Below are 25,889 nucleotides of genomic sequence, written 5' to 3' on the forward strand. Positions count from 1 at the left end.
CCTTACAAGCTGTGAACAGAGGAGGGAGTCTGAACCAAGCTCCCTCACATTGTTTAATCTAATCTGGTTAGTTTCTGTTTCACATTTTAATTTAGAGTATGCATTACAGATTATTTTTGTATGATGTTTGTACTGTTGCCACCACCTACATGAGCTGCATCTACTAATCTTGTATCACTACCAGCGTCAGGCACAGTACTCAACACCAGTTCAAATGTGTGCGTGTCCTTGTCACTTCAGCTTCTTTTTCTTCTTCTATTGTTCAGAGCTCAACTTCCTGAAATTTGGTCTGAATTTGGTCGTTTTTAGGTTGTAGTCAAAGGCCCATTTGAAACTTGTTTTAGTTTGTCCTAACAGTAAAGTCCAAGGGTCCAGACCAAACATGGAGGTGTGAAAGTGCTCTTAATCTATGGATTAGCAGTAAGGTGGTAGAAGAGTGCATTTTATTGTGGAGTTTCCAAGGCCTCTCTTGAGGATTTGTCTTAATAAAAATGAACATTGTTTTATATTTTAGGTCTTTAACAGTAGCTTGGGGAATTAAGCTACTTAATTACATCACCTTCAGGAAAATAATCAGGTAAATTACTCCATAATCAAAACAATTGTTAGCTGCAGCCTTAATACATGCACATACACAAACACACAAATCACAAACCAAACCGTATGCCTTTATTTAAAGGTGGAAAGATGACACAGGTTCATGACTGGATTCGAACCCTTGTTATTTATTTATCTCTGTCTTAATAAATCATCAGGGGCACCTCATGATATAACAAAGTGTTTGTGGATAAAATGGCCTCATTAAATGAAATGCCTAAAATAAAGAACCAGAATTCCTGTAAAAAGATTTGTGTTTTAGAATATTGTTAAAAGCAGCCCTGCTCAATGAAAGGTCACTTTGCCTATAGTAGACATAGTAAAGTGATTCTAAAATCTCAGCCAGTGTCCTCCACAACGCTGTACAGTAGCATTGAAGGAAACTAATGTACTGCCTGTTTTACGTTTTAGAGGAAGTACCACCCGCCACAAAAATCTATCAACAATGATTTACGTATAAACCTGTGGAAATGTGCTTGCTCTGAACAGGCAAAACCTGTCTTTGAATATTAAGTGACCCTCAGTAAATCCAGCAGAACACATCAGTAAACACTATCATGTTTCCTGCTGTTATTTGTGCACATACACATGAAGATGTGTAGTTACTGGTAATTATGAGAATTTGATTACATTCCTGGAATGGGGTGCAAAACAACTCAATTAAAACAGTTCTCAAGAAGGAGGCTGCACTCTCGCTGGTCCAAAATTAAGTCAGGAGAGAGAAACGGCAACAGAATAGAAATTTTTCAAAATGTTTACAAATGATAGAAAAGAGCACTGAGTCCAGAGCAGATGGAGTTCGAGTAAGAAATGATAATGCCGGAGTATAGACCTGTGTGTGGTTACATTTCACTCTTAGGCCATACAGTTGCCCATAGCCTACATTTCTGTTCCCGTGAGAGCATCTGAACACACGGGCGCACACGCACACACACATTTATACAAAAGTATTCCCACCACTGCGAGCTACAGAATTCCCTCTCCGTTTCTCCGGCCATGGAAATACTGAAAACTGAATTTACTAACCATGACCTAGAAACACACAGATTCATTGCCTCATTCACTGCTTCTCTTTCAAACACACAGACACACACACACACACAGTAAAGATATAGATGTGTGTATATATATATTTACATATATTTATAAATATATTTATATATATACATATGTATACCAGCCCAAGCTCTAGTATGCATACACATACGGCCGTCACACAACCATTGCCACATGTCAGTACCCACAGTTCAATTTAATGATCTGAGCTGGAGATACATACATTAGTAATTTTTCCTTTAAATGGCTAATCGTAGTAAGAAAAAAATAAATATATATTATTCTGTCCTGAAGTCAAAATTATGCCAGTTGAATATTATGACAATCGTTTTCTGCTGCAGAGACTGATAACAGACAATCTACATTTAAAAAAAGCTATAGTTGAGTGAGGTTACATCTACACTGCTGTTTCTGTCTGAAAATGCATCCGCTGGCATCCACACTACTCTGGAGGTTGAGAGACGCTAAACCTGTTAGTTTGAAAACCCTGGGACCATGTTTTATTCTGGGCAGGCAGAAAAGGAGATTTTTGGAAATGATGACAATCACAACCGCTTGCTCACAACACAGACTTTCCTGATTCGCCAGGCTCCTATCACATTATCCCCTTCCGACAGAAAACAACCAGCATTAGCCTCGGCTACCAGTGTAGAACGTAACACTAACAATGAATTACAAGGGTTGCTGACTTTGTCGTCTTCACTAACAGCTGTTCTACAGTGAAATTCTGTATTTTACCACGATACAACTGTTTACGCGTAGGAGACGAGCTATTATTCAAGCTATTATTCTGTGACAATTCTGCAACCACTAAATCTGTGATTAAAACTGAGCCAAAAGGCTTGTGTGGACACAGATTGCTTTTTCAAATGAATTGTAGTATGGATGTATCTTAAATCTGCCCACAGCAAAGACTGCACTTAGTTCACTCAGTGATGTAATGTTGTTTTTTGGAAAACAAAAGGAGTTTTAGATAATTATTATTACGGATATGTTTAAATCTTTTTCTCTTCCAACACACACCCAGTTTTACCAATGATATCATAGCTTTTAAGATCCAGTTGCTATGTTTGTGCACCTGTGTATGAAGGAGAAATGCTCCATGCTGATGCACACAGCAAAACTAAAGCATCTGTGAACAACATGAATGTTTCTGAGGAGTTTTCCCTGAGGATTCAGCTCCTGCACCGCAGAGGTGGAGCGACTTGGCCTCTCCGCTGTCACACTTTATGCCTTCATAACACAACGCTGACACACACAAAAGGAAGGTAGCACTTCCCCTTCTCCTGGTTCAGGCCTTCAGAAGCTACACACAGATGTACACAGAGCACCATCGACTTCATTGGACTGTTTCTTCAACATTGGCTTCTCCTTTACTTTCCAGGTGCATGTTGTCTTTGTCAAAAGACCAAAAATATTTACAGAATGCACTGAATAGTGTTGTAGCTGGGGGTTTCATCTCACACAACACGTCAATGATGCAAACATTTCATCCACCTGAGGGTTAATGACAGATGAGTAGGTAGGTTGCACCTAAACCACTAAACAACCAGACTTTCAAAGAATTGTAATGCTATTGACTATAAATCTGCACTCGAACAGTGTTGTGAATAGCATTTATATGCAACCTAAAACCTATGTGTGCATAATAAAAGTTAGAATTATTGTGAATTACTGTCAGAAATTCAATCCATATTAAGACATTGCTGCTGCAACTTGATGTCGGTTAAATTATCAATCCACCCCTGACAGCATGTGGGTTTAGACATAATTATTTAAATTTTTTGATATTAAATTGCATTCTAGATAGATGCTCACCCCCGCTGAACAGGAGCACCCCACAGGATGCTCCAACCCAGTGGATCTAGGATAACCAACGTTATTCATCTGATATTTTATCTGTGAATGGGTCAGAATGATCTAGTTCATCTGTGTAAACTTAAACTACTTGTTTTCCAGGTTACATGTAATCTATTACTTGTGTGCAGGGTTTGTACCTTTGCGTTGTTGTGTCTCTCCCCTCTATCAACATCCTTCTCTTTCTTCTTCTCCTCTTTTTTCTTATCGCGCTCCTTCTGAGGAGAAAAGAGAGATGTGTAAAGCTTAGCTTTAGATTATATTAGCTACACTTTATATTATACAATTAACGTGTGAGACCTTTAACCCCCCCCCCCCACACACACACACACACACGCACACTCTTGTTTTGATTTGAGAGTTGACGAGATCTTTGGAATCACTAGAGACGAGTGTGTGTATCATTCACAATATCAAGAAATATTTTTACAGACATTTGTATTATTTAATGAGGTACAGTGCAGACACAGATATAGATGGAAACAGTTCTGTTTAGCCCACAGTATGTCACACTGACAACGCACATGTTCGTGTCATAGAATAACATAATTAGCATTCGATTAGACACTCTTCCTCATTGAATCACCATCTGACATCCATCATAACTTCCTATAGGAGGAAACATGAGGCCTAATGGTAAACATTTGCTATAGCTCACAGCAGGTTATAAACAATTAGATCTCATTCCTTAATGTGATTTTAATGCACTCACAATGTAGATTTAATGTGCAGACATTATTAGTGTGCAGAGAGTTGATGGAATGTTTTCAGGTTAATGGCTCCGTCTTGCTTTGTTATATGTAAATGAGCCGCTGCTGATGCCAGCCACCGTCAGGCTTTAGCTAATGACTGCCAGGATACCAAAGAGAAAGGCTTTACATTCGTGGCTGCAGCCGGCAATCCAGCTATTATTGTCTCTCTGTGTCTCTCTCTGTCTGTATGCAATTACTTCATTCGTTTTCCATGTGTTTACGGTTGTTTAGTATGCCGAGGGGCTTATTTCTCTTGAGAGCACAGTAAACAGTCGAGCATATCATCAATATTTAGGGTCGTGCAAATCAGAATAAGCATCTAAAGGATCTGCGACATTCTACACGCACAATCTGTTGTGCTCTTGAGTGAACATATACAGCGGAAAGTGAACGGTCAGTGGTTTTCTGATTTAGCTACATTATAAAATCTCCCACACACCGAAAGTCAGGGTCTAATCTCACAGCTTACAATGTTTATTTCTAATTAAATTTCAATTTTTGAAGATTTTTCATGGCAGCAAACTAATATAGAAGCCTGAGATTGGAATGCGTTCTGCTACAAATGGTCTAAAGTACATTAACCGAACTGACTGATGACTTAATACTCTTGCATATAGGTTGTTACATTGTGGCTTCGTCTTTGTTAACGTATCCATCAGTTAGTTTCGGTATATTATCTCTGAGGCTCTGGCAGGCACTAAGTCTTTGACTCTATTAACTATGTGTTAATGAGGCTAGCATTGGGCAATTTGCTCCGGCTGCATTAGCAGGCTATTATACCCCCATCTGATCATCTCTAATAAAACAGCAAATTACAGCTGGGCTATTAATCCACATGTCACATGGCAGTGTTTCTAACTTATTTAAACAGTTGAAGCAAAGGCTAGAAATCAGAAGTCACTACCTCTGTCAACCATTCCACAGTCCTTCAATAATAGACTCTGGGTTTACTGCTCACAAGGGTAGGGTCCCACAACAGTGATTTGTATTATCTGTATTATGCATTGCTATAATATAATAGATGTGGGATTGCAACTACAGTTTATCTGTGAAATGTAGTGACCAGCCAAAGATCATCTGTGATGGAAAAGAAACATCCCTTAAACGAGTTGTTACTTTAGGTTTTCATTCTCTTATCGTTCAGAAATGGAAAACATTTCACTTTCTTCATACTGTTGCTGCAGCTCCTCTTTTCAGTCTCTGTCTGAAACATGTGGTTTTAACTCCTTTCCCTGTTCTGATTGGTCAGCTGGCTCAAACTGTTGTTACTGGTAAACCGCTACAAGGGCGAGGAGGAAATGTCGGCCTCTAGTTTCTAAAGTGCAGACTGGCTGCTTGGCGAGCATTTTGCAATGTCAATGAGAAACATCGGCCGGAAAACTGACAACGCATTTTGGGAGTTCAGGTTTTTTCTGGGGGAGCTCCCTTTGACCTTTCACACAGGGTCCACAAAAGAGCCATAATGGATATTTTGCTTCTTTTAGCACAAGTAGGCTAAACCTGTTATTTAATATGTAACAGTACAATTCATCAACTTCTCATTGTTCATGCCTGTCGTCTACATTTCCATGTCGGAGCAGGATGGGACTTAATCAGGCTGCCCCTTAAAACTGTGGAGTTTCCACCTTCTCATCCAACAAAGACACAGAATGATTTTAATGAGGATTTTAAAATACAGTGATTCAATACTGGATACAGATTTGATAAAATACTGTAGAACTACTGCAAAAATATAATGTAGGAAAATTAATTTGGAAAAACAACAAAAAGAAATATAAACATAGTCTCTGATCTCTTTCTTACTTTGACATCTGTGGATTTAACAAAGTTCATCCAAGTGTGACGTGTTTCACATGGTGCTTGAGGAAAGCCTTTAAATCAGAGCTAAAACTGGGGCTTAATGACAGCAAGAGATCTCATATACTGTAAAATAACAATGACTCACATAATTTAGAGGGTTTAATAATGTCTGATGCCAAAACAGAAGAAATCAGGCAACATTATTTGTAATTTATATTATAAATTCATCAGTAGAGGAAACAATCTATCAGCAATTCAAACAGTTCTTGCCTTTTACTTGGCCTGAAAAAACACTGACATGGGACATGATGACCACACCACAACAAATCTACAACAACAATGAATCAGAAACACAACCACAGCACAACCCCAGACCACAGAGGAAACCTTTACCTCCTGTCGGCCCCTGTCAGCCTGCAGGGATGGGGAGGTGGAGGCTGGAGTGGCTTCAGATGACCTCTGCTGAAAGACAGAGAGTTTCAGACACGGGGTGGGACACAGACGATAAAGGAAGAGAAAGGGGGAAGAAAAACAAAGATGGACAGAGAGGAAGGACAAGGAGAGGAGAACGTGGAAAGAGAAAGAAAAAGAGAGACAGAAACTTGCAGAAAGAGAATAGTGAAGCAGAGAGGACGCAGGGTTCATTATGAAGGAGAATTTCCTTCACTGCACACTTCACTTCAGTAGATGCTGTAAGCCAAGTTTGTATTCACCCTCACAGCTGAGGAATGAACGGTGTCAAGAAGAAAAAACGGTGGAGGGCAGAACATGGGCGACCTCTATTAACCTGCCATTGACCTGTGAGAGGCTTGGATTGAACTCTGCAGTCTTCCAGCAGCAGCCGCTCGCTGTTTTCTCAAAATGTTTGTTTTAATTCTCAAGAGTTTCAGCAGGGTGAGTGCGAAGGTGTCATCTGGACACTCTATTCCACATCCTTGGTCTCTTTTTGTCCATCTCTTATTAAAATTGTTCATGTTGCTAAGGCAATTACAAATCATTCCTGTTAGAAGCCTAGCATCATGTTTACTAGTGCACATGTGTGGAATGTGTTTGTGTAAATGTAATCCTACTTAAAGTATTCGTGAGTGTGTAAAATTGATACCTTGGAAGTACTATGAGAGATAGAGACATAAAGACAACATTGCTTGCTATAATTTTGTGTATTCCACATTAGGAGTTGTTGCATCTGTCATTTTGTCTGCAAGTTTCTCACTGCACGTTCTACTGAGACAAGGTCATGATGTCACAAATTTCTGGGAGTCAGTCAGGATTAATCTGATCAGTATCAAAACCTGGAGACGGTTGCTGGTTATTTCGGTCACTGCGCCAAGTTACTGTTGATCAAATGTGATCAAACCAGACTTGGATTTCAAAAGAGCAGACTTAGAATAAATATGACTGAAATTCAGAGAAATCCTCAAACCTGCAATATTTGATCTTTAATTTTCTTTAAAGTTTGTTAACACATTAACACTGTGTTATGTTTCTGACCTAATGTTTCACATTTAAAGGGAACAGTGCAACATTCTTATCTGCCTGCTGGTAAAAGTGAGACGAAGTGACATCACTCAATATGTGTATATTGTGCATATTTATGGAGCTTCACTTCACTTCAGAACTGATCCTAAAACAATAAATTGCTGTATTTACAGTGTTTGTGTTCCAGGTGATGTAATTTATCAGCTTTTTTGTCATGTGACTGTAGTGTCAGCTGACTCAATAAAGACTTTTCAATTGCACTGAGTGGCACAGACTTCTATGTTTTTTATAGAGCCTGCTGGTCGGCAAATAGTTTATTACTAATATTTATTCATTACGTTTAAGACATTTGTTAGTAAAGGTTTGGTATCCAATGATACTTTCTGTTTTATAATTTAGCCAATTTTTTTAGATTCAAGATTGTCATATACACAGCAGATGAACACAGTTTACAGCATGTAATGAAATTCTTACTTTGTTTTCAATCTCCCAGCATATAAATATTATAAAATAAAATAGTATTAAAAGAAATACAAGAAATAGAAAGAAATAGAAAATAGTGCAAGTAATTCTTTACAAAATGTAATAAAATGTACAAAAATGCAGAGTAGAGGTAGATATGTTTAGTGTGCAGAGTGTACAGATTATTGTGATGGTCATTGCACATTGATTAATTCACATGTTTGTAGTCAAGCACATAAAGGGTTTTGGGTTCAATGATGTAGTTTTAAATTCTGGATAGTACTCTGTGGTTTTCCCCCTCCATGAGAGAGGTAACCACTTTCTCCCCTAACTCTACAAAAGAAACCAGATAAGCATGTTTGACAAAGTATTTGCCAATATCCACTCTCTTTTTGGCTTGTTTTGGTCTCCAACATCTTTGCCGACAAAACAAAGTATCGTATGGTTTTGTACTTTTGCTCAGATAACTGCAGCGATCATCTCTAAATTTCTGTGGGTGAAAGCTTCATTCCAAGGTCGAGAAATTATTCGATCAACTACGGTTATATAAAAAATATTGATTAAAAGCTACTGTAGCTTTAAGAGCATGTCCACCTGTGCATGAAAGTACACAGGCATTATCCTCAATTCATATGTGAGGCAGCCAAGCTCAGTGTGCATTTCTCCACAGACAGAGATTATCAGAGTGCCAGATGGACAGAAAAACAAAGAGGCAGGAGGGAGGTATAGAAAGGAGAAAGTCAAGATAACACTTTTTGCATGCCTGCCATATTAGCACACTCATGTTCATAGAGAAATCAAACCAAATTCTCCTTTTTCATGGTGGGTTCTGTTTTGTGCTTTCTATGGCTTGGTGCGCAGAAAATTGATCATGAAAGCTTGAACCCAAAAAATTAACAAACACTTTCCACAATAATAACTGCCTCTTTCAATCTGTCTTCAATATTCATACGTATCCACTCCAACATATCTGCCATGAGCTGCAGAAACACTTAAATAATGAGACTTGTCAGTTTACAGATGTAACTAAACCATTCTGACACCACCTTGGCCCTCAAATCTATTTTTTCCTTGTTTATTCTTCGCCATCTGGCTGTTGGCTGCCGTTCTTTAGCTGCCTCCCACAAGAGTTGTGCCTTGTCTGCACTTACTGCCTCTTTACACAACAGCTTAACATATTGATTATCCAAACAACAAAACAGTAAATCTAATCGTCATTGAAAAATATTCATATGCAAGAGGAGTAACAAATTAGAGGAAAAACCTGAATAAATGAGCAGAGAGGATGACAGCGCCACAGGGAACGAGGAGGTCACTGAAGGGTTTAATAAGTAGTCATCGTGTGAATCATGTGGCCTTTTCAGTCACTAGATCTCAACCCAGTTGTGACCTCTGGGAGATTTTGGATCAACATGTTACACTGCACTCTTCAACCCATCATTAAAACACAAAATGAGGGAATATCTTTTAGAAGAATGGTGTTCATCCCTCCAGTTGAATTCAGGCAATTGTAGCACTAAAGGGATAGTTCTCCCAGAAATGAACAATACATCTGAAGAATAGCTCACCATTGACTTCAATTCGATTTGATTCTATACTGCAACAAAGTTTAACCCCTGATACTCCTAAAGTGTTTCGTGAACTCAAACACTTCATCCACCCCTCCATCGGCATAGTGGTGAGTAGATAATGAGTGGATTTTCATTTTCGGGTGAACCAGCCTTTTAATGTCAAGGTGCGATGAAGTTATTCTGGTGAATAGTGGTGACTATCATTTATTACCTCCATCAATGAGGTGATGTTTTCATCTTGTTTGTTAACTCTGTCAAGTGTGTTATGTTTTCCTCTGTGTTTATTTGTCTGTCTGAGCAGGATTACGCAACAAATCATTTTTTTCTCAGAAAAGAATTTATGAATCTTGATTTTTAAAAATCAGGAAAGTTTAGGGGACTGAGTGTTTGCAGTTTGGTGCAGATCCAAATAAAAGTCTGGATCTAGTAAATTCGAACGTGGTTGGGGACAGTTGACAGGTAGGATATGCACTCTACTGTGTACCATTCTAGTGTTGGTTTGTCACATGATTGATTCCTGAGATTAATGATATTTTGGTGCCTGGAGCAGATTATTAGTTTTCAGTTGAAAAACTACAGCACTATGGTCAGTTGTTTCTCTGTGTTTATCAGCTCTGATATTATCTAACACAGCTAAAGACATTAAAGTGGATCTTGGTCTTACATCTGGTGTCTGGGTGACATGTCTCACAGTCACTATGTGCTTCAGTCGACAGTCCCAAATCACGACCTGAACCTGTTAGTGTGCAGACGTGGGCAAATGGTAAAATGTACAGCCGACAGAACCTGAAACCTTAAAGCTCTGTGGAAACCATCATTGAAATTCGTCTCTGTATAGTCTGTCTGGGCAAATCCTTCTGAAAACAATGTGCAGGAATCAAAGATCTTTATTAGTCCAACAGATCTACAGTATGTTTGCTGCTCACTTTATTACGATTCACTAATGTGGATCAGGACACCGCCCAGAAGATCCCTGATAATAGGTCGTCCATAAATCAAATTATTTGATTTGATTCAATCTTTCATGGAGACATATATGTGTTGTGTTGCTCCCAGATAAATGGGCTATCACGTTTTAAAGAAAACTTAAATACATTACAATTTGCTCACACTTATTAATAATCTTAATGCCACCCACACATCCAAACCCTAAACTACACAATAGAATCACTGTTATTCTGTTCATTTCTGGTGGTTAGAGTGAAGATACATCTCTCAAAGTTTGATGAGAGCAATTGATTTCACAAAGCGCCACAGGACTGACCTGCATTGCTTCAGGAAAAAGAAAAAAACGAAAGTAAAAACATACTGTAGTGGTTGAAAAGGAAGTATAGTCATTACCTGCTGTCAGTAAAAGTCAATGGAGAAGGATGTTATCAGTGCAGTGTTGTGATTCCTCCTCCGTTTCTCTCTTGATACAAACAGAAACCACGTCCTGTGTGGTTTATTTACACAATGTTTGCTAAGGTGCACGCCACACACTTGTGTTAACACTGTTAATGTGACGGAAGTGGTGACAGAGAAGTGGCAGAGGTGATGCCATGGGAGGGTTTTGCTCCCTGTTGCTCTTTAACAACTGAGTGTTACTGTGAGGCAGCAAACACACTAATCCACCCCTACAGTGTCACTTCTACACATGATTCACCATTTGCCATAGCTCACTAGCTTTTTTTTTTTTTGCCTTATCAAAAGCAACAACAATAGCCTGGTTTTCAGACAGAGGAGCTGCCCACAAAAGATCAGGCTGACAGTATCTCCCACTGCGGTACAGACTCAAACTGCTGCACTTACACACTGTAAATATTGAATTTGGTCTGATCATCGCAGTTTAATTATTTAAATTCTTCCTACTTTCAACTAGTGTGAACTTTGAATAAAAAAGTGGCCTTGTTTTGTAACAGCTTCATTGTTTTTAATGTTGGATCTGATGTGACCAGGCTGCAGAGTACTCTACAGAGTTTTAGACCTCCAGTAGCACTGTGGAGCGGTTTCTTTATAAACTTGTTTTTGGGGCTTTGAGCCTTTATTTGAAAGGACAGAGTTAATGGTTGATACCAAATTTAGTAAGCAGCTCATTTCCATTTGTAGTCCCCTGCCCAGGGACAGGTGAAAAGAAGTCAAGTCCACAAACCACCATCTATCGACACTTTTGTCTGTGACTCTTGTATCTCAAGAACCATTCATCTTATTGGCTTTACACTTGAAACATGTATTGTTAAGTGCCCAAGAAAGTGCAGCGTTGAATCTAATGCAATTTGGACATGTGATACATTCAATATTAATAAACACCGAATAAACTGTGGAGCTAAATTCATGCCAACACTTAACAAACACCAAAACATGTTTATACAACAAACCTGGTTTGCAAATACAAAACACACCTGACAAACATAATAAATAATACCTCAGAGACATTTCCACATTAGTACATAAAACATTAATCACAAATTTGTTTCCCGGTTTGTTTTGGCATGAGTTTAGCTCCATAATAAACAGGTGACCAGCCACTGTAGCAGAGGCACCTGGGACTCATCATCACTGATGTTGCTGATCACGACACCAGCGTGTTTACAACACTGACAACTGATTATCCAGTTTGCGGTTCTGTGAACTGAGCTTCACTGATCTTTGAATAAACAGGTGAACAGCTCTTTGTGCAGCAGCAGCAGCAGCAGCAGCAGCAGCAGCAGCAGCCTCAGGGTTCCGTGGACTGAGTCCTGCAATCGTTCTTTACTTGCAATTACTTGCACAATTATTGCAGGTCACTTTCACAGTTTCAGAAAGAGGTTGCGACCAGCCAAGCAAGCAAACAGCCCATTCCAAAGAGGCAGGTTTAGAATGGACACTGTAGCAGTATATATATATATAATATAAAGAATATTGGCTGATAGATCAATATCATTTAGTATAATTGTATTAATCCAAATCAGCATCAACCTAAAATTTAAAAATCAGTCAGGCTCTAAATATAACAAGGCAGCTGGAGATGATAGAGATGACATCACTAACATCATCCGCCCTCCCTCTCCTCTAAACCACCTCAGGCTGGAAACTAACACTGACAGTGTCTTTTCGAGGGCAGAACAGAAGAATGTTTTCACCATTTTTCATCTTTCTCCATTTCCATCTGTCTCCCTCCCTCCTCAACTGTTAAGGCATCAAACGGCTGCTTGCTCTTGTTGCCTGTGGTGGTGAAAGGAGTGCAGCTGAGATGTGAATTCAGAGCATTTTCTATCCCCCTGCTTATTCTGTTGATGTCTTGAAGGTTTTTTTCTTTTCCTCCCCGACTCCGAAAACTTCCATCTCTTCCGACTTTGATGCTGGCCGAGATGTCGACACAGCACTAAACAGGCACGGATGGACTGATCGTGAAGATGAAGAGAGAAGAGGCCGGAGGGTGAGAAGTGAAAGCAACTTAGAGGAGTGTAGGTGGGGGCAGAATGATGAAGAGAGGATAGATAACAAGAGGAGTAGCGTGAGCTGGGTGAACGAGGATGAACAGAGGTTGAATAGATATTAGGACATGGAGATAGCGGTGTCTAGCTCTCTGCTGTGGCGAGTGCAGATAGTGAGAGAACGATGGTTAACATCTTAACTGAAACTTGTCTGCTGGGTCGACCTTTAATAGCTTCATTTGTTCTCATACAGAGGGGCCTCGCTGAAGTAGAGTGGAATGGTCATCCAGAGACCAATAAAAGAAGAAGTGTGGAGGCTGAGGGATGCTTTAAGATGGTCCTGCTGTAATATAACACAGTGTTCCCAAAGAGTATTGAATCATGGTGAACTCAGTGACCTTGATGGAAGTTCTTTGGCACAATTGTGGTCACAAATCTTTCCGCAAACACTAGATATGTTGAGTTCTTCTACAGGGTTTCAATCAGTGAACTTTAAGACGATTCAGGAGTACTATGAATTCTATTTAAAACCTTGTTTACGTCCATACTGGCAAAAACGAAGGCTCAGGATTACTTGCAAAGTACATTCATTTATTCACGTTCAGCACAAACATTCAATTGAACTTTGTGAGCATGTGAACGAGGCTGCATTCATCTGCGCTCTTCTCCCATTGCCTCATTTTCCTCCTCGGCTTTCTTCAACGCAGCTGACTTTTCCTTCATTTATTTTATAGGCTGATGTTTGGCTGCTGATGTTGATGCTGATGTGATGGTGCACAAAAATCATGATTCAGTGCTTCTCTCTGTTTAATTCGCATAAAATTGAAAACATTTTGAAATGATATTCAGGTTCGGGTTTGGTCACATTGGATGGGTGTTTTATTTGATTTTTTATACTTCATATGTAATCTAGAAAAACATTGGAATCGGTTGGATTTGGACACAAAATAAAGACATTTGCTGTTACATTTGTTGTTACTTTGGCCTCGTCTGAAGTGTTAGCAAGCGGCGGTTAAATGCCACGGGGAGCTGGGTTTGCACTGCACACATGGAACATGCATGTCGAATCGAAAGGTACCGTGCTGAAAATGTTCTGTACAAATACATGTACGGTTACACCCCTAATGTAAAGAGCACGGTAGATTCCAAGATATGTCTGAAGGTTGTAGTCATTCCGACTTTGGGTGATGATGAAGTGTTTGCTGGTGACTTTTTATGGCCCCCTCATGTTTTTCTGACTTCCAAAGCTTGTACTCAGTTCCATCTGAGCATTTTCTTGCACAGTGGATTTTGTGTTTGACACTTCCAACAGGTTACAACCGAGCACTAAGCACTTAACAGAAACAATTTTAACAAATAACCTCTGGGAGGAGACGCCACGTTAGCTCACATCACACTGCCACACGCTAGCTGAGTGCTCGGAAAAAATTCAGCTGGCTGCATTACATCAGACATTAGCACAATATTGTTCCATAAACATATTTAAAAGTGAGGCTGCTGCTCATGCATCTTGATAAAAGTCCAATTAAAGTCATCATCCCATCCAATTTCAAGTCCTGTCAAAATCATAAGTAATCTTAATGCCTAAAATGCAGAATGGATTCGACACCTTTGAAGACTTTAAACCTGGTATTGAAGTGAATTAGGCCAATTAGCAATCAGATTGACAAACTGGAGACACAAACACCAACTGTTATTTCTATGACGCCAGGCAATGTTAATAAGCATAAATGGCTCCTTAATTTGAATCAACCTGTTTGCAGTCCCTTTTCCATCTGCCAATCCTGACAAATATGCTGTGCAACCTGACGGAAGCTGCTACCTCCGATCTCCATATGCCTCCTGCTACTTGACTTTTACCGGAATATGTCCACCAGGTGTCATGGTCTGCACAATGGCTGCCCCCTCCTCTGTGTGTGTGAATGAGCATGAGTGTATGCGATGTGTTTGGCAGGTCTGGGCATGGGCATGACTTCTCTCCGCAGGTCCCTAACCCTAACGTGTAGCTCTTCACCACTAATCATCTGCTCCAGTATAAGAACCCTGGTGTTCACTCCACCCATTCCAAATCATACAGTCCGATGCAGGGGTAGTATTGTGCAGTATTGGCTCCAGCTCTGTAGTTATTCTCTGTGCTCCGCCAGTGTGCTTATGCTCTGCTTCTCTACCTGCCTCAGATGCTAATCTGTCAACAGAATAGTTTGCCTGTCAGTCCGCCCTGCCTGAATCCTGTCTGCCTGATCAATTCGTACATCGGAGCTCACGCTGCTTCCGAATCCAGTGTCCTGTTCCCTGCTGATCCCCCTGTGGGAGTCTACCCGGCTTAATCACCTGCAAGTGCCGCTCCGCTCATCCACGCCACACCGCGCACCACGCCAAGCACAGTCACTACGCCCGAGACTCCAGAATCCAATCATCTTAAATTGATCTGAGAAAGCTTTTCATCAAACTTCACTGAGTACTGTTGTCTTGAGTCGTGCGTTCAGGTCCAGTTCCTGCTCAGTACGAGAGCCATGTGACCCAGACATGAAGAGACCAATGAGAAGAAGGGCAAACAAGCTGTCTCTATTATTTCATTAAAACTACAATGTCCTCTTAAAAACATTTATACTGAATAATAAATTGTTACATTTTCAACCAACAATTTACAGTCTAATAAATGAATCTCAAATAAAAGTAGGTTTGAATTTTTTCAGTTCAGTTTATAAAATCAAAAAGTACACTTGCCATGTCATCCATTGTTATAAAGACTATAAATATTCATGGTTTTCATCAAGATCTTTGAATAATTTCTAATAATAACACAGTCACAATATTAAAGATTGTCCAATATTAGAATACAGGTGGGCATTTCCTTTAAATTCATAAAGATACTCAAATAATTACATATTAATCACATCTGAGCCACTAATGTACTCAAATTATAACTATGTATTCTACTATCCCATTCAAATAAACTGCAAATCTGTGTTCTCCTGTTAAACCCCCCAAAAATGCGGCCTTGGCCAAACCCTGTGGCTCTTCTGACGTCCACTGACGTCAGAACACAATATGTCAGTGGACACTAAGAAATTAAGTGTGCTGCCACAGCTGGCTGTGGAAACACACAGAACGCTGGCAACTAGTGTGGACACAGCAGACAGGACATCCCTCTGACTAACGCAGGCAAATAAGGCTGAAAATCAGCAGAGTCTTCCTCCGGGGTGACTGTGCTGCTCTCCTGTGACATTTTTAGGCCAATCACTGGGCTCATCACAGAGGGTTCACAAGATGTACTCTGATGTCTTGTTGTTTCCAGAAACACTGAAATGATCTGTGGTCCACACACACACACACAGTAACTCACTCATGGCAGAGCATGAGCTCATGCTGCATGAACGATGGAAATGGAGTGGATGCACTCGTCCTCCACTGTGAACAAAGTACTGCAGGCTGTCCATTATAACACACTGCTCTCTATCTGTCTCTCTCTCTCTCTCTCCATAGTCTCACATACACATAAACAAATAAAAGCCCAGCACTTCAAACACTTGTCCACTTCACAACATGTCCATGTCTGCATTAACAGGACTGTTTGAACTGGTTTTGAGGGAACTGATAACAAACATCTTTTTTTCAGTATTGAAATGTTTCGTTCCAAACAGCATCTGGGGCATCGTGTTGTTTTACTGCATTAGTTTGAGCTTAGTGAACCTAACGAACTGACAACTGAGAATATATTAGTGTTAGGGCTGTCACTTTTTATTTAAAACTCAAAGATTCATTCGAATGTGGGGGGGGGCTTCATGCTCAAATGACCTGTTTGAATAAAGAATATACAGACCGTCTGAAGTAGTTTGCCTCGTGATCCAGCAGAGGGCGCTCAATGTCAGCTTGGTGTGTTTGCGCGCCCTTTTTATAAGTGAGGTATGTCAGAAATGTCAGGTTGTTTTGCGATGAAAATGGACGACACTAGAAAGCAAAGCCGTCCTGAGCGGACGATCACGACACCAAAGCTTTTGAGAAGAAGCATGTGAGAGTATTTTGGGTTCTTCACTCTCGACGGCAAAGTTACAAGCAAAGGCTGTTTGTCGTCTTTGTACGTTCACGCATACACGAATGCAAAGTGAGCATTGCGGCTCAATCTCCACGCTAAGCCACACTGTGATTCCCCCCGTCACAGGAAGTAAATGTTTTAAACGCCAACTTCACTGTCACAGGTTGAAAGTGAAGAGAAGGCAAAGGTTCACCTCGACAATATTTGCACATATGTGACTGAGCCTTCACTGGCCAACAAATCTGTGGGCTCACGTGTCAGCGACATACAAAAGACACTCTTTTTTGTTGTTCAAACTTTTTTCTGAAAACAGTGACAGAGCATATTTATCAGTGTTGCGTTTGAAAATCAGAATGAGTATGATTTCTACAAGAAATGCTGCATCACTTACTCCACCTGCACCGTGCTGTATCCATCATGTGACAGCAATAACACTGACCAGACCCATGTTTTTCTAACTGCCAACATCATCCACACACACTGGAAAACAAATACAGCGCAGTACATACATTGAAGGGGTGTTCTTTTGTATAAGTGCTGAGCAAATAAGTGAAACCAATAAATTCCTCTCTCATTCCAACACACATAAACAAGCTATATCTCGGGGTTACAGCCAGCTCTCCTCCTCTTTCTCCATCTGCACAAAACTGCTTAAAGTGATAATGAGTTGTTTTTAATAATCAATTTGCATATAAAAGCCGAGCCGTCTGCGTAGGTGGCAGAAACAGATCCGAGATCACAGTCTGACTGCTGGCAACGCTTCAGAGAAAGCTGGAGAAGACAGAGAGGGAGGCAGGAGGAGAGAGGGAACAAGAAAACGGCGGAGTGAGGAGAGAGAGAGAGAAATGAAATGAAGATGCACTAGAGAAGGACTGCTGTGAGCGAGACGTTCAGAAATGTTTTTGATTGTCCTGCAACTGTTTTTGTTGAATAATGTTCACTTTGCGCCTCAGTAGAGGGGCACACACATACATACTGTGCATATACACGTAAATGGTAAATGGTTGTATTTACATAGCGCTTTTCTAGTCTTGATGACCACTCAAAGCGCTTTACACTACAGTTTACCATTCCCCATTCACACACACATTATAGTGCATCTATTAGCAGCACTTTTTTTTCTATGGGACAGTTCGGGGTTCAGCATCTTGCCCAATGACACTTTGGCATGCAGATGGGAAGACTGGGGATCAAAGTTCCGACCTTCTGGTTGGAGGACGACCGCTCTACCCCTCAGCCACAGCCACACAGTGTGTTTGTACATATAAAAATACATACCAATCTCTTGATTACTAAAAGTAGGAAGTTTAGCGTGAAGCTAACTGTTTACAATCAGTTGGTGCTGACATCGCATTCAAACGTTTGGCCAAACCTATGAGTCAAATTGTTGTAGTTGTGGGGGAAAACGCAGGAGGTTATATCTGAGCACACACACTTCGGTGAGCGTTCACACCACCGTACGTAACGTCACGGCAGCAGCCCACCCACGGAAACACACCTCACAGAGATAATCTCTCTGGAAACAATTAAGACAAGGAAATGTGCACCCACATATTCAAATACACACCTACACATGCACAACGTTTCTGTCTCTTCATCCGCAGAAATGAAGGTTCAGTCTTGACACTGACATACTGTACATACACCAACAGGTACTGAGACCTATCACAAGACAACAGTGTTTTAAATGGAACTCTCTAACTGTGTGCCATCACGCATGGTATCAGATCCAGTGAGGCCTTTAACCTTTAACATTCCTCTTGGATGAGCCGACCACAGGTGGACAGCTCTGAGCACATGCTGAACACACCCATGTTGAGGATGCACTGAGTTCTACCGTCTCAGGCCACATTCAGACTCGGCGTGTGATCAACTGAAACTTTGCAGACTGGATGAGTTTAAGATGAGTGAAAGACTTGCAAATTAACATTGACAAGTCAGTGAACTAATTCAAATGGTTGCGTAAGGATGCCAAATGTGGTGAGAAGCACATTTTGACTTTCAACATAACAGCAACTAAAACCGGGCAAACAGTCAATGATACGTTTGAGTTTCTCACCAAAAGACAGTAAATCATTCATATTTGATCATTAATGTGAAGCTCACTTGAACTTAAGTGAGTGTCTGCAGATGGCATGAAAAACACTCTGTATCCTTTCGAGTGAAAATTAAACAGAGAAGAAGAACAGAGAAGCTGCCTCTTCACATTAAAATTGTCTTCTAGCAGATGATGGCATCAAACAGCTTTGCATCAAACCTCTGCAACAAGCAGCCATTGATGCACAGGTTCATGAAATGGCATCCTGTAAATAACAAGAACCTGAAGTGACAAAACTCAGAATGTAGATAACAAGCAGTGTTGGTGATACTCACTGGAGCTGTGGTCAGAGCTTCCTTGTCGAAGTACTTTTTCCTCTCGTACTTGTCCCGGATGAAGACCTCCACTGCTCTGACGGTCAGGGTTAAGTACTGAAATACTGCACAAAAAATATCCAGATAAAATCTGCATATGGTTTAGTCCTCAGGAGAATGAGAGGTAAACAGGTAAAATGGTGTTTTCATGGAATTTGTGACTCAATGTGTCTTCCATGACCTTTAATAGGGGCCTTAAAATATTTCAAATCTTTGAGACAGTTTTCCTCCTTAAGAATATAATAACAATCCTGACATGTCTTAGTGACCAAGACTTGTCATCTGATCCCTCCTATATGGTTTAACAACAAGATGGTTCTATTATATAATAATTATGTTACTTTCTTCACTTTAAAGACTGATTCTGTCTTCTGAGTGAACCTTGTGGTTTTAAACTCTTCTTTATGAGCAGAGAATGACAAACACTTGAGAGCAAAACATTTTACAAGTAGAAGGTAGATCAATTATGTGTCGTACGTCCCATCTGTTAAAATAAACTCATATATTCAAGTAAGAACAAGTGAGGCTCTTTGATTTGAACAATGGTAACAAAATATCTTGGAACAGTCATATAAATTTGATTTGTCAGAGGGATTTGTGACAGGTTTGACAGGTGCTGTTCGTAGAGATTGGAGCATCAGGTCTAGACATGTTTATATAGATCATTTCATTTTGTATTTCAGTTTGAACAACCACAACAATTTAAAGACAAATCCAGTCAGAGATCAAATACTAGGTAAATGCTGTCCCGCAAACGGGGTCATGTTCTCAGTCTTCGGTCAGTGGGAATCCTGATAAAAGACGGTATGGATCCAGATATGGATTCTATTGTATCGCCTTGCCTCATTGCATCACTGACATTGCTAATGTGTGTGTTGTTGTGTCAAAGTGATGGATCAGTGAATGGATCATTTGGCAGACACACATACACACACACACACACGTCCATCAAACCCAGGCATCACATTATCATTAATCCCTATTCTCTTATCAACACATTTCAGCAGCGACGCGTCTATCAGATCCAGCAATAGACTTGAGAAGATTGAAAAATGATGGCAACCCACACAAGTCGAGCTGAGAGACAAGGGAGGACTGATGCTATATTTGATACACAGAGCGTATTTATTACTGTTGACTAGAGACACAGGAACACAGAGGATGCTGAGGATACTTGGCTACATAGGTGGATGTGCACAATGTCATAATGATACATAACAAAAAGAAAACATGAAAACATCTGGACAAGGGGAGACAGAATGAATCAGCCATGTGTGGCTGCAGAGGGCGCCATGGCTCAGGAGAAGTTACACAGCGTAGCTTTAAAGCATTAATACTGAACGATTAGGCAGCACATTAATATAGAAACTTCTGCTATGCTCGACAGACAATGTGTAAGCAGGAAAATAAGAAATGATTAAACCAAATTTGAGTCAAATTTGATATTATTATTTAATATATGAATATCAGCAATTCAGACGCTAATAGAAAATACTACATATAAAGTTAAAAAGGCTTTGGAGTGATTACATCCAAATAATCCTGATCATGTAGTTAATGGCTTCTTCTGAGTAACATTTCTCCCTTGAAAATGAAAAAACATTAACGATAATGTTCATGATGTGTTCATGCTATGGGCTAATATTGGACACTGTCTACCAAAATGCTGTTTGATTCATTTTATGCAGCAGGAATTGCCATCACCACTGTGAGATTGGTCTTTGCTGTGTCTTTATTTTTAAGGTGTTGCTGCCTAAATCCTAGATCCAGATTTTTATTTGGATCTGCACCAAATTGCACAAACGCATATATATCAGTCCTCTAAACATGCCTGATTACTTTTTCATCATATGCTGAGAAATCAATGCAAATACTTAAGAAAGAAAAATCCTGGATCAACACCAAAATTGAATGGGTTATTCTCTGACCCATTTCCACCAAGTTTTGTGGTAATCTGTCCTGTATAGTAATGCTAATTAGCAGACAAACAAACCAACAGATGAAGCCCTAACCTCCTTGGCAGAGAAGCCAAGTAAAAATAAAAACCAAGAATTAGAGACGTGTTGAAACAACTGGTGTAGAAACTACACGTTTGAGTTTATGTGTTTGTGATTTGTAAACATTAACATTCATGTTGGGATATGCCAAAATTGATTAAATACCGTTTCAGTATTACAAATACTTTTAAGTCAGCAAAAATGAATAACTATGAATACACCAAGTGAAGAATTAAATACAACACACACACACACACATCAAACCCCACTTTGTCATTCACATGCACATAAGCACAGTTAATAGTCAAAATCATGATAAAAAAATAGAAGAACTCTCTCTCACTCTCAAACACACACATTCACATACATGCATAAATATATATATATACACATCTAAACACACACACACACAAACACACATAGATTCAGGCGGTAGCTCTTCTAATCCTGAGTGTGTTATCTGCTGTTCTCAGCCAGCGGCGCTGCTGTCACAACGACTAATGGACTTCAAAAGAGTGAAGAATGATGACCACCCGCACAAATGGGGCTGCCAGATACAAGATAGGGTATTAGAGCAGCATTTCAAACTGGGAGATTATTTATTTCAGGCGTCTGGTGGAAATATGAGCATATGCTGCGATGTTAACTACACAGCTGTCGTGTCTTGTATTGTGGAAAAGGGCAAACTGGAAACTGCTGTTATGCCACTAAACAGACACTGCTGGAGGTGTCCTGGCCAAAAGAGTAGACTGACACGTAGCAAAGCAGACCTGTCACTTGTGATTTATATACTGGAGGATCTTGCGGGTGTGCAGGAGAAGTTTGACGATGAGTGAGTCGCAAACTGTGAACTCTCTGACTTAAGATCTCAAAAAGTGATCCTTCAGGACTGATTTCAAGTTGGGTCTATAGTTAAGACTAGTGTGCGGTTAAACTCACCAGTGTGCTGAGATACTGCACACACCAAGTATTGGATATCACCGTCCAGCATCACAAGCATAGAGCTACTTCTTGATTACAGCTCACTAATAAGCTCGTAACTTTATATTTTTTTCACTACATTTGTCACTTAAAGGTCCAGTGTGTAAGATTTGGCAGAAATTATAATAGAATTATCCTCATGAGGTTTTCACTAGTTTGTTTCATCTAAATTGTATGAATTGTAGTTTTCCCAGGAAAGGCCCTTTATATTTAAATACTTTATATTTACATTGAGGGGACCCTCTCTACGGAGGCCGCCATGTTTTTTACATTAGTCCAGACTGAACAAACTAAACACCTTTTGAGTTTTTATGACAACTGAAGCTACCACAGGTTCTTTTTCATGTTTGGAAGGGGAGGGTGAGGTGAGGGGTGTTCAGCTGCAACATGCAACTTCAACACTAGATATCACAACATTCTACACACTGTACCTTTAAAAAAAGAACAGCATTTTTGTTGTCTTGTAGTCAAACTTTTTTTTTTACTTTGAACTGTCAGTGCTCATAACTCAACTGTTCCTGCACCTCTGACCCAGCAGAAATTTCAAGGACAAGCAGTCTTTATGTTGACATCTCAACATAAAGCATTTACAAATGGATGTGTTGTGGGTTAGGACTTTTTTAGTCTGCAAATATAAACTATACATTATTATTATTTTCTATATAATGATGGATAAAGAACAACTTTGAGCAACTACATTTTTTTTATACAATTTTATCCATCGATATATTTTGACAAGATTTTTAAAAAGCATTTTGTATCAAACACTTTTACTTAGGATATTATCGCCATAACTTGAATGATAATTTTCATGAATTAACTTATTGAACAGGTTGATGAAAAATAAGAGAAAAACATCTCGACCATCTGTGGTGATGGATCGTAAAATAAAAACCTTGTGTTTAGAGGTACTTTTATAAGAAACGCATTTAACACCATCAGTGGTTGAATGTCTTCTCTTGCTGTCCCATAGACGTATAAAGATGGAAACAAATAAAAAATATCCCGGAAACGAACACCGTCATCTTGCTCATTTGGGGCTAGACTCTGCGCATCTCCAGTCAGGGGACAGAGGCTGGATATTGAGCTCCTACAGATACAAGCACTTGACACCCGGCTGTGTGTGACACAACTGCGTTTTATGCCAATTTATGGTGGCATTGGAAGTTTGTATGCAAATGCACAATAAAACAGGTTGCTTTTAGATTTGTATGTAAATCTGTTGTGACACATATGGTGATAAAGGGACCTTTTATGCAAATCAATTCTAGCATTTATGTTGACAGAGAAGAATGTCTGGTGACAGTTTTTATGTGCATGTGGAGGGACAGCAGCAGTTTATAGGCACATACTCAAGGACGGGGAGTTTATGCCAATGTATGGAGAGGTGATTTTTTATGGGGATGAAAGGGGGAGTTGAATGAATGCTGGTAAATAGAGAGTCACAGTGATAGGCAGGTGGAGGATACTGGTCGGTTTGCGGCCGTCTGAAGCTCTCCGGTAGGTGGGCCTCATACAGCTGTCTGGCCCTGGAGTTGCCCATATCCACCATACTCTGCAGAGAAGAGAAGTAGAGCGGGAAACAGAGAAAGAATGTAATGCTCGAGAGGTAATTGGTAAAACACTTTCAAGAACATGTCACATGCGGCGAGTTCTTTCATACATCACATTTGCATGTAACTCAATTTAACCCCGCTGAGTCCCGTGCGCGCTTGCTCACACACAAACACTCTTTGTGAAAGACGCACCGGCCGTATGTGTCAAGGCTAAATTAAGAGGAGGGTGATAAATGGGGTGATGATAGGAGAAGTAGAGGAGACGGAGAGGGAATAATCAGCCATCCAGAATTAATTAGTCATTGAAAACAGTGATTAACATTCAGAGTGAGACCCTTTCCACTCACACTCGCCTGATGGATCGGGCTCTGCCATGAAGAAACTCACGCTACCTTTATCCTGTTACACACATGCACGCCAAGCAACTGGATGATTAAATAAATTAGTTTCACTGGCACACACAACACTTGAAAATGTTTTGTGTAATTAATTCAATGAGGCTTGCAAGTCATTGTAGCACCAACACATTTACTACAGTACTCCCTATGCATGTGTACACGTGTTACGGAGTATATGCATGTCACAAATCCACTGTGGAACAACACTGGAATGCATACTAAACACCACATCTCACGTCGTGTGTGTGTGTGTGTGTGTGTGTGTGTGTGTGTGTGTGTGTGTGTGTGTGTGTGTGTGTGTGTGTGTGTCTCAACTTACATAGACATGCCACTGTTGTTTTGAATCATTGCTCATTTTTTCACTCACATTACTTTCACTTTATATCATTGTCAAAAGATTTAACGGGGTGTGTGGGTATTGTAATGTTTTCAATATGTTTGTGTGTCGCAGATCCAAGGTCCATGTTCAATGCCAACGACATCAGACAGTGTAAAACCAAATGAACCTGTTTTTGAATGAAACTCTTTCACTTTTATCTATTTCTTTCTATTAGCAGTGAATATATTTCTCCACACTTGGTTCCCATCATGCTTTAGGTGATGTGAGTGATGATGTAAATCGGTGCAATGTAAAATCATACAGCATTAGCTGCTAGCAGCTCCTGTTGTAACCTCTTTTGATACTTTCTTAGCTAACAGCCTGGAACTGCAAAATCACAGACACTGTTATCAGTGGTCCTCTCCTTTGTGTAGTGAGAACAAAGCTAACCTGTGGATCATCATGGATTTGTTTTTCATTTATACACATACGTTCACATTCCATGCAGATGTGACCTGTTCTGTGCGTTACAGGTGTGTACGGTTCTGTCTCTGTGTTTGTACCTGGATCTGCTCAGATGTCCACTGGTCCAGATTGACAGATTTGACTCTGGAGATGTGGACGCCCAGGTTGCGGTGAATTCCGGCACAGCGGATACACATGAACACCCCAAGGTTCCATGACGCCCATCGAGGCCCTGAGAAGAGGGATGGAAAGAATGAGAAGGAGACAATTCTGCTTTAAAGCTGTCCTGCTTAGAATATTATTTAAAAAAATAAATGAAATAAAATAATCCAGCTTTATTTAACTGACTCTCATACTGTTGGAGAATACTGTAGCCCATTTAGAACAAAATGGAAGGGGAGACAGCACTCTAATTGATTCATTGCATGTTTGGCCCCTAACACACTGATGATATTTAATGAAGAGACTTAGTGCAACCCTGTTGAACAACCACTGGAGAAGTGGATTTGGACACGTCGACTCCTAAATGCACCTGTTCTTGCACCATGTGCTTAAACTATGTAATGAGGCTGTTAAAATAGTCCTCAGTCTTTCCAACAGATTCAAAATTCTGGATGAGGTGGAACAGCATGTAATGATGAATTAAAACTCAGCAAAGAAATGAAAAGGAAAGGACCATTATTCTCTCCGAGCCTCCAAACCCCAGCATTGTCCTTTGAAAGTGTGCTTTCATAAATCAAAGGTCACAAACGTTGC

At 40.0% G+C, this 25,889-nt stretch overlaps 1 protein-coding gene across 13 annotated transcripts in view; it reads right to left on the bottom strand.

Moving 5' to 3' along the window:
• Positions 1 to 25,889, bottom strand: part of LOC109635311 (stromal membrane-associated protein 1-like) — a 94,728-nt gene that overhangs the window by 55,742 nt on the left and 13,097 nt on the right. For 3 of the 13 annotated variants that reach the window (XM_020096460.2, XM_020096452.2, XM_020096433.2), the window contains exons 2-6: positions 25,232 to 25,365; positions 23,865 to 23,950; positions 19,379 to 19,454; positions 6,456 to 6,524; positions 3,651 to 3,728 (exon numbers count right to left, since the gene is read on the bottom strand). In XM_020096460.2, the coding sequence (XP_019952019.2) occupies positions 3,651 to 3,728; positions 6,456 to 6,524; positions 19,379 to 19,454; positions 23,865 to 23,950; positions 25,232 to 25,365 (443 nt within the window). The remainder of the gene's footprint in view (positions 1 to 3,650; positions 3,729 to 6,455; positions 6,525 to 19,378; positions 19,455 to 23,864; positions 23,951 to 25,231; positions 25,366 to 25,889) is intronic. The other 10 variants (XM_069538303.1, XM_069538301.1, XM_069538306.1 and 7 more) reach the window with 6 other exon arrangements.

Source organism: Paralichthys olivaceus, chromosome 14 (genome assembly GCF_024713975.1).
Source record: "Paralichthys olivaceus isolate ysfri-2021 chromosome 14, ASM2471397v2, whole genome shotgun sequence".
In the NCBI taxonomy this organism is placed as follows: Eukaryota; Metazoa; Chordata; class Actinopteri; order Pleuronectiformes; family Paralichthyidae; genus Paralichthys; species Paralichthys olivaceus.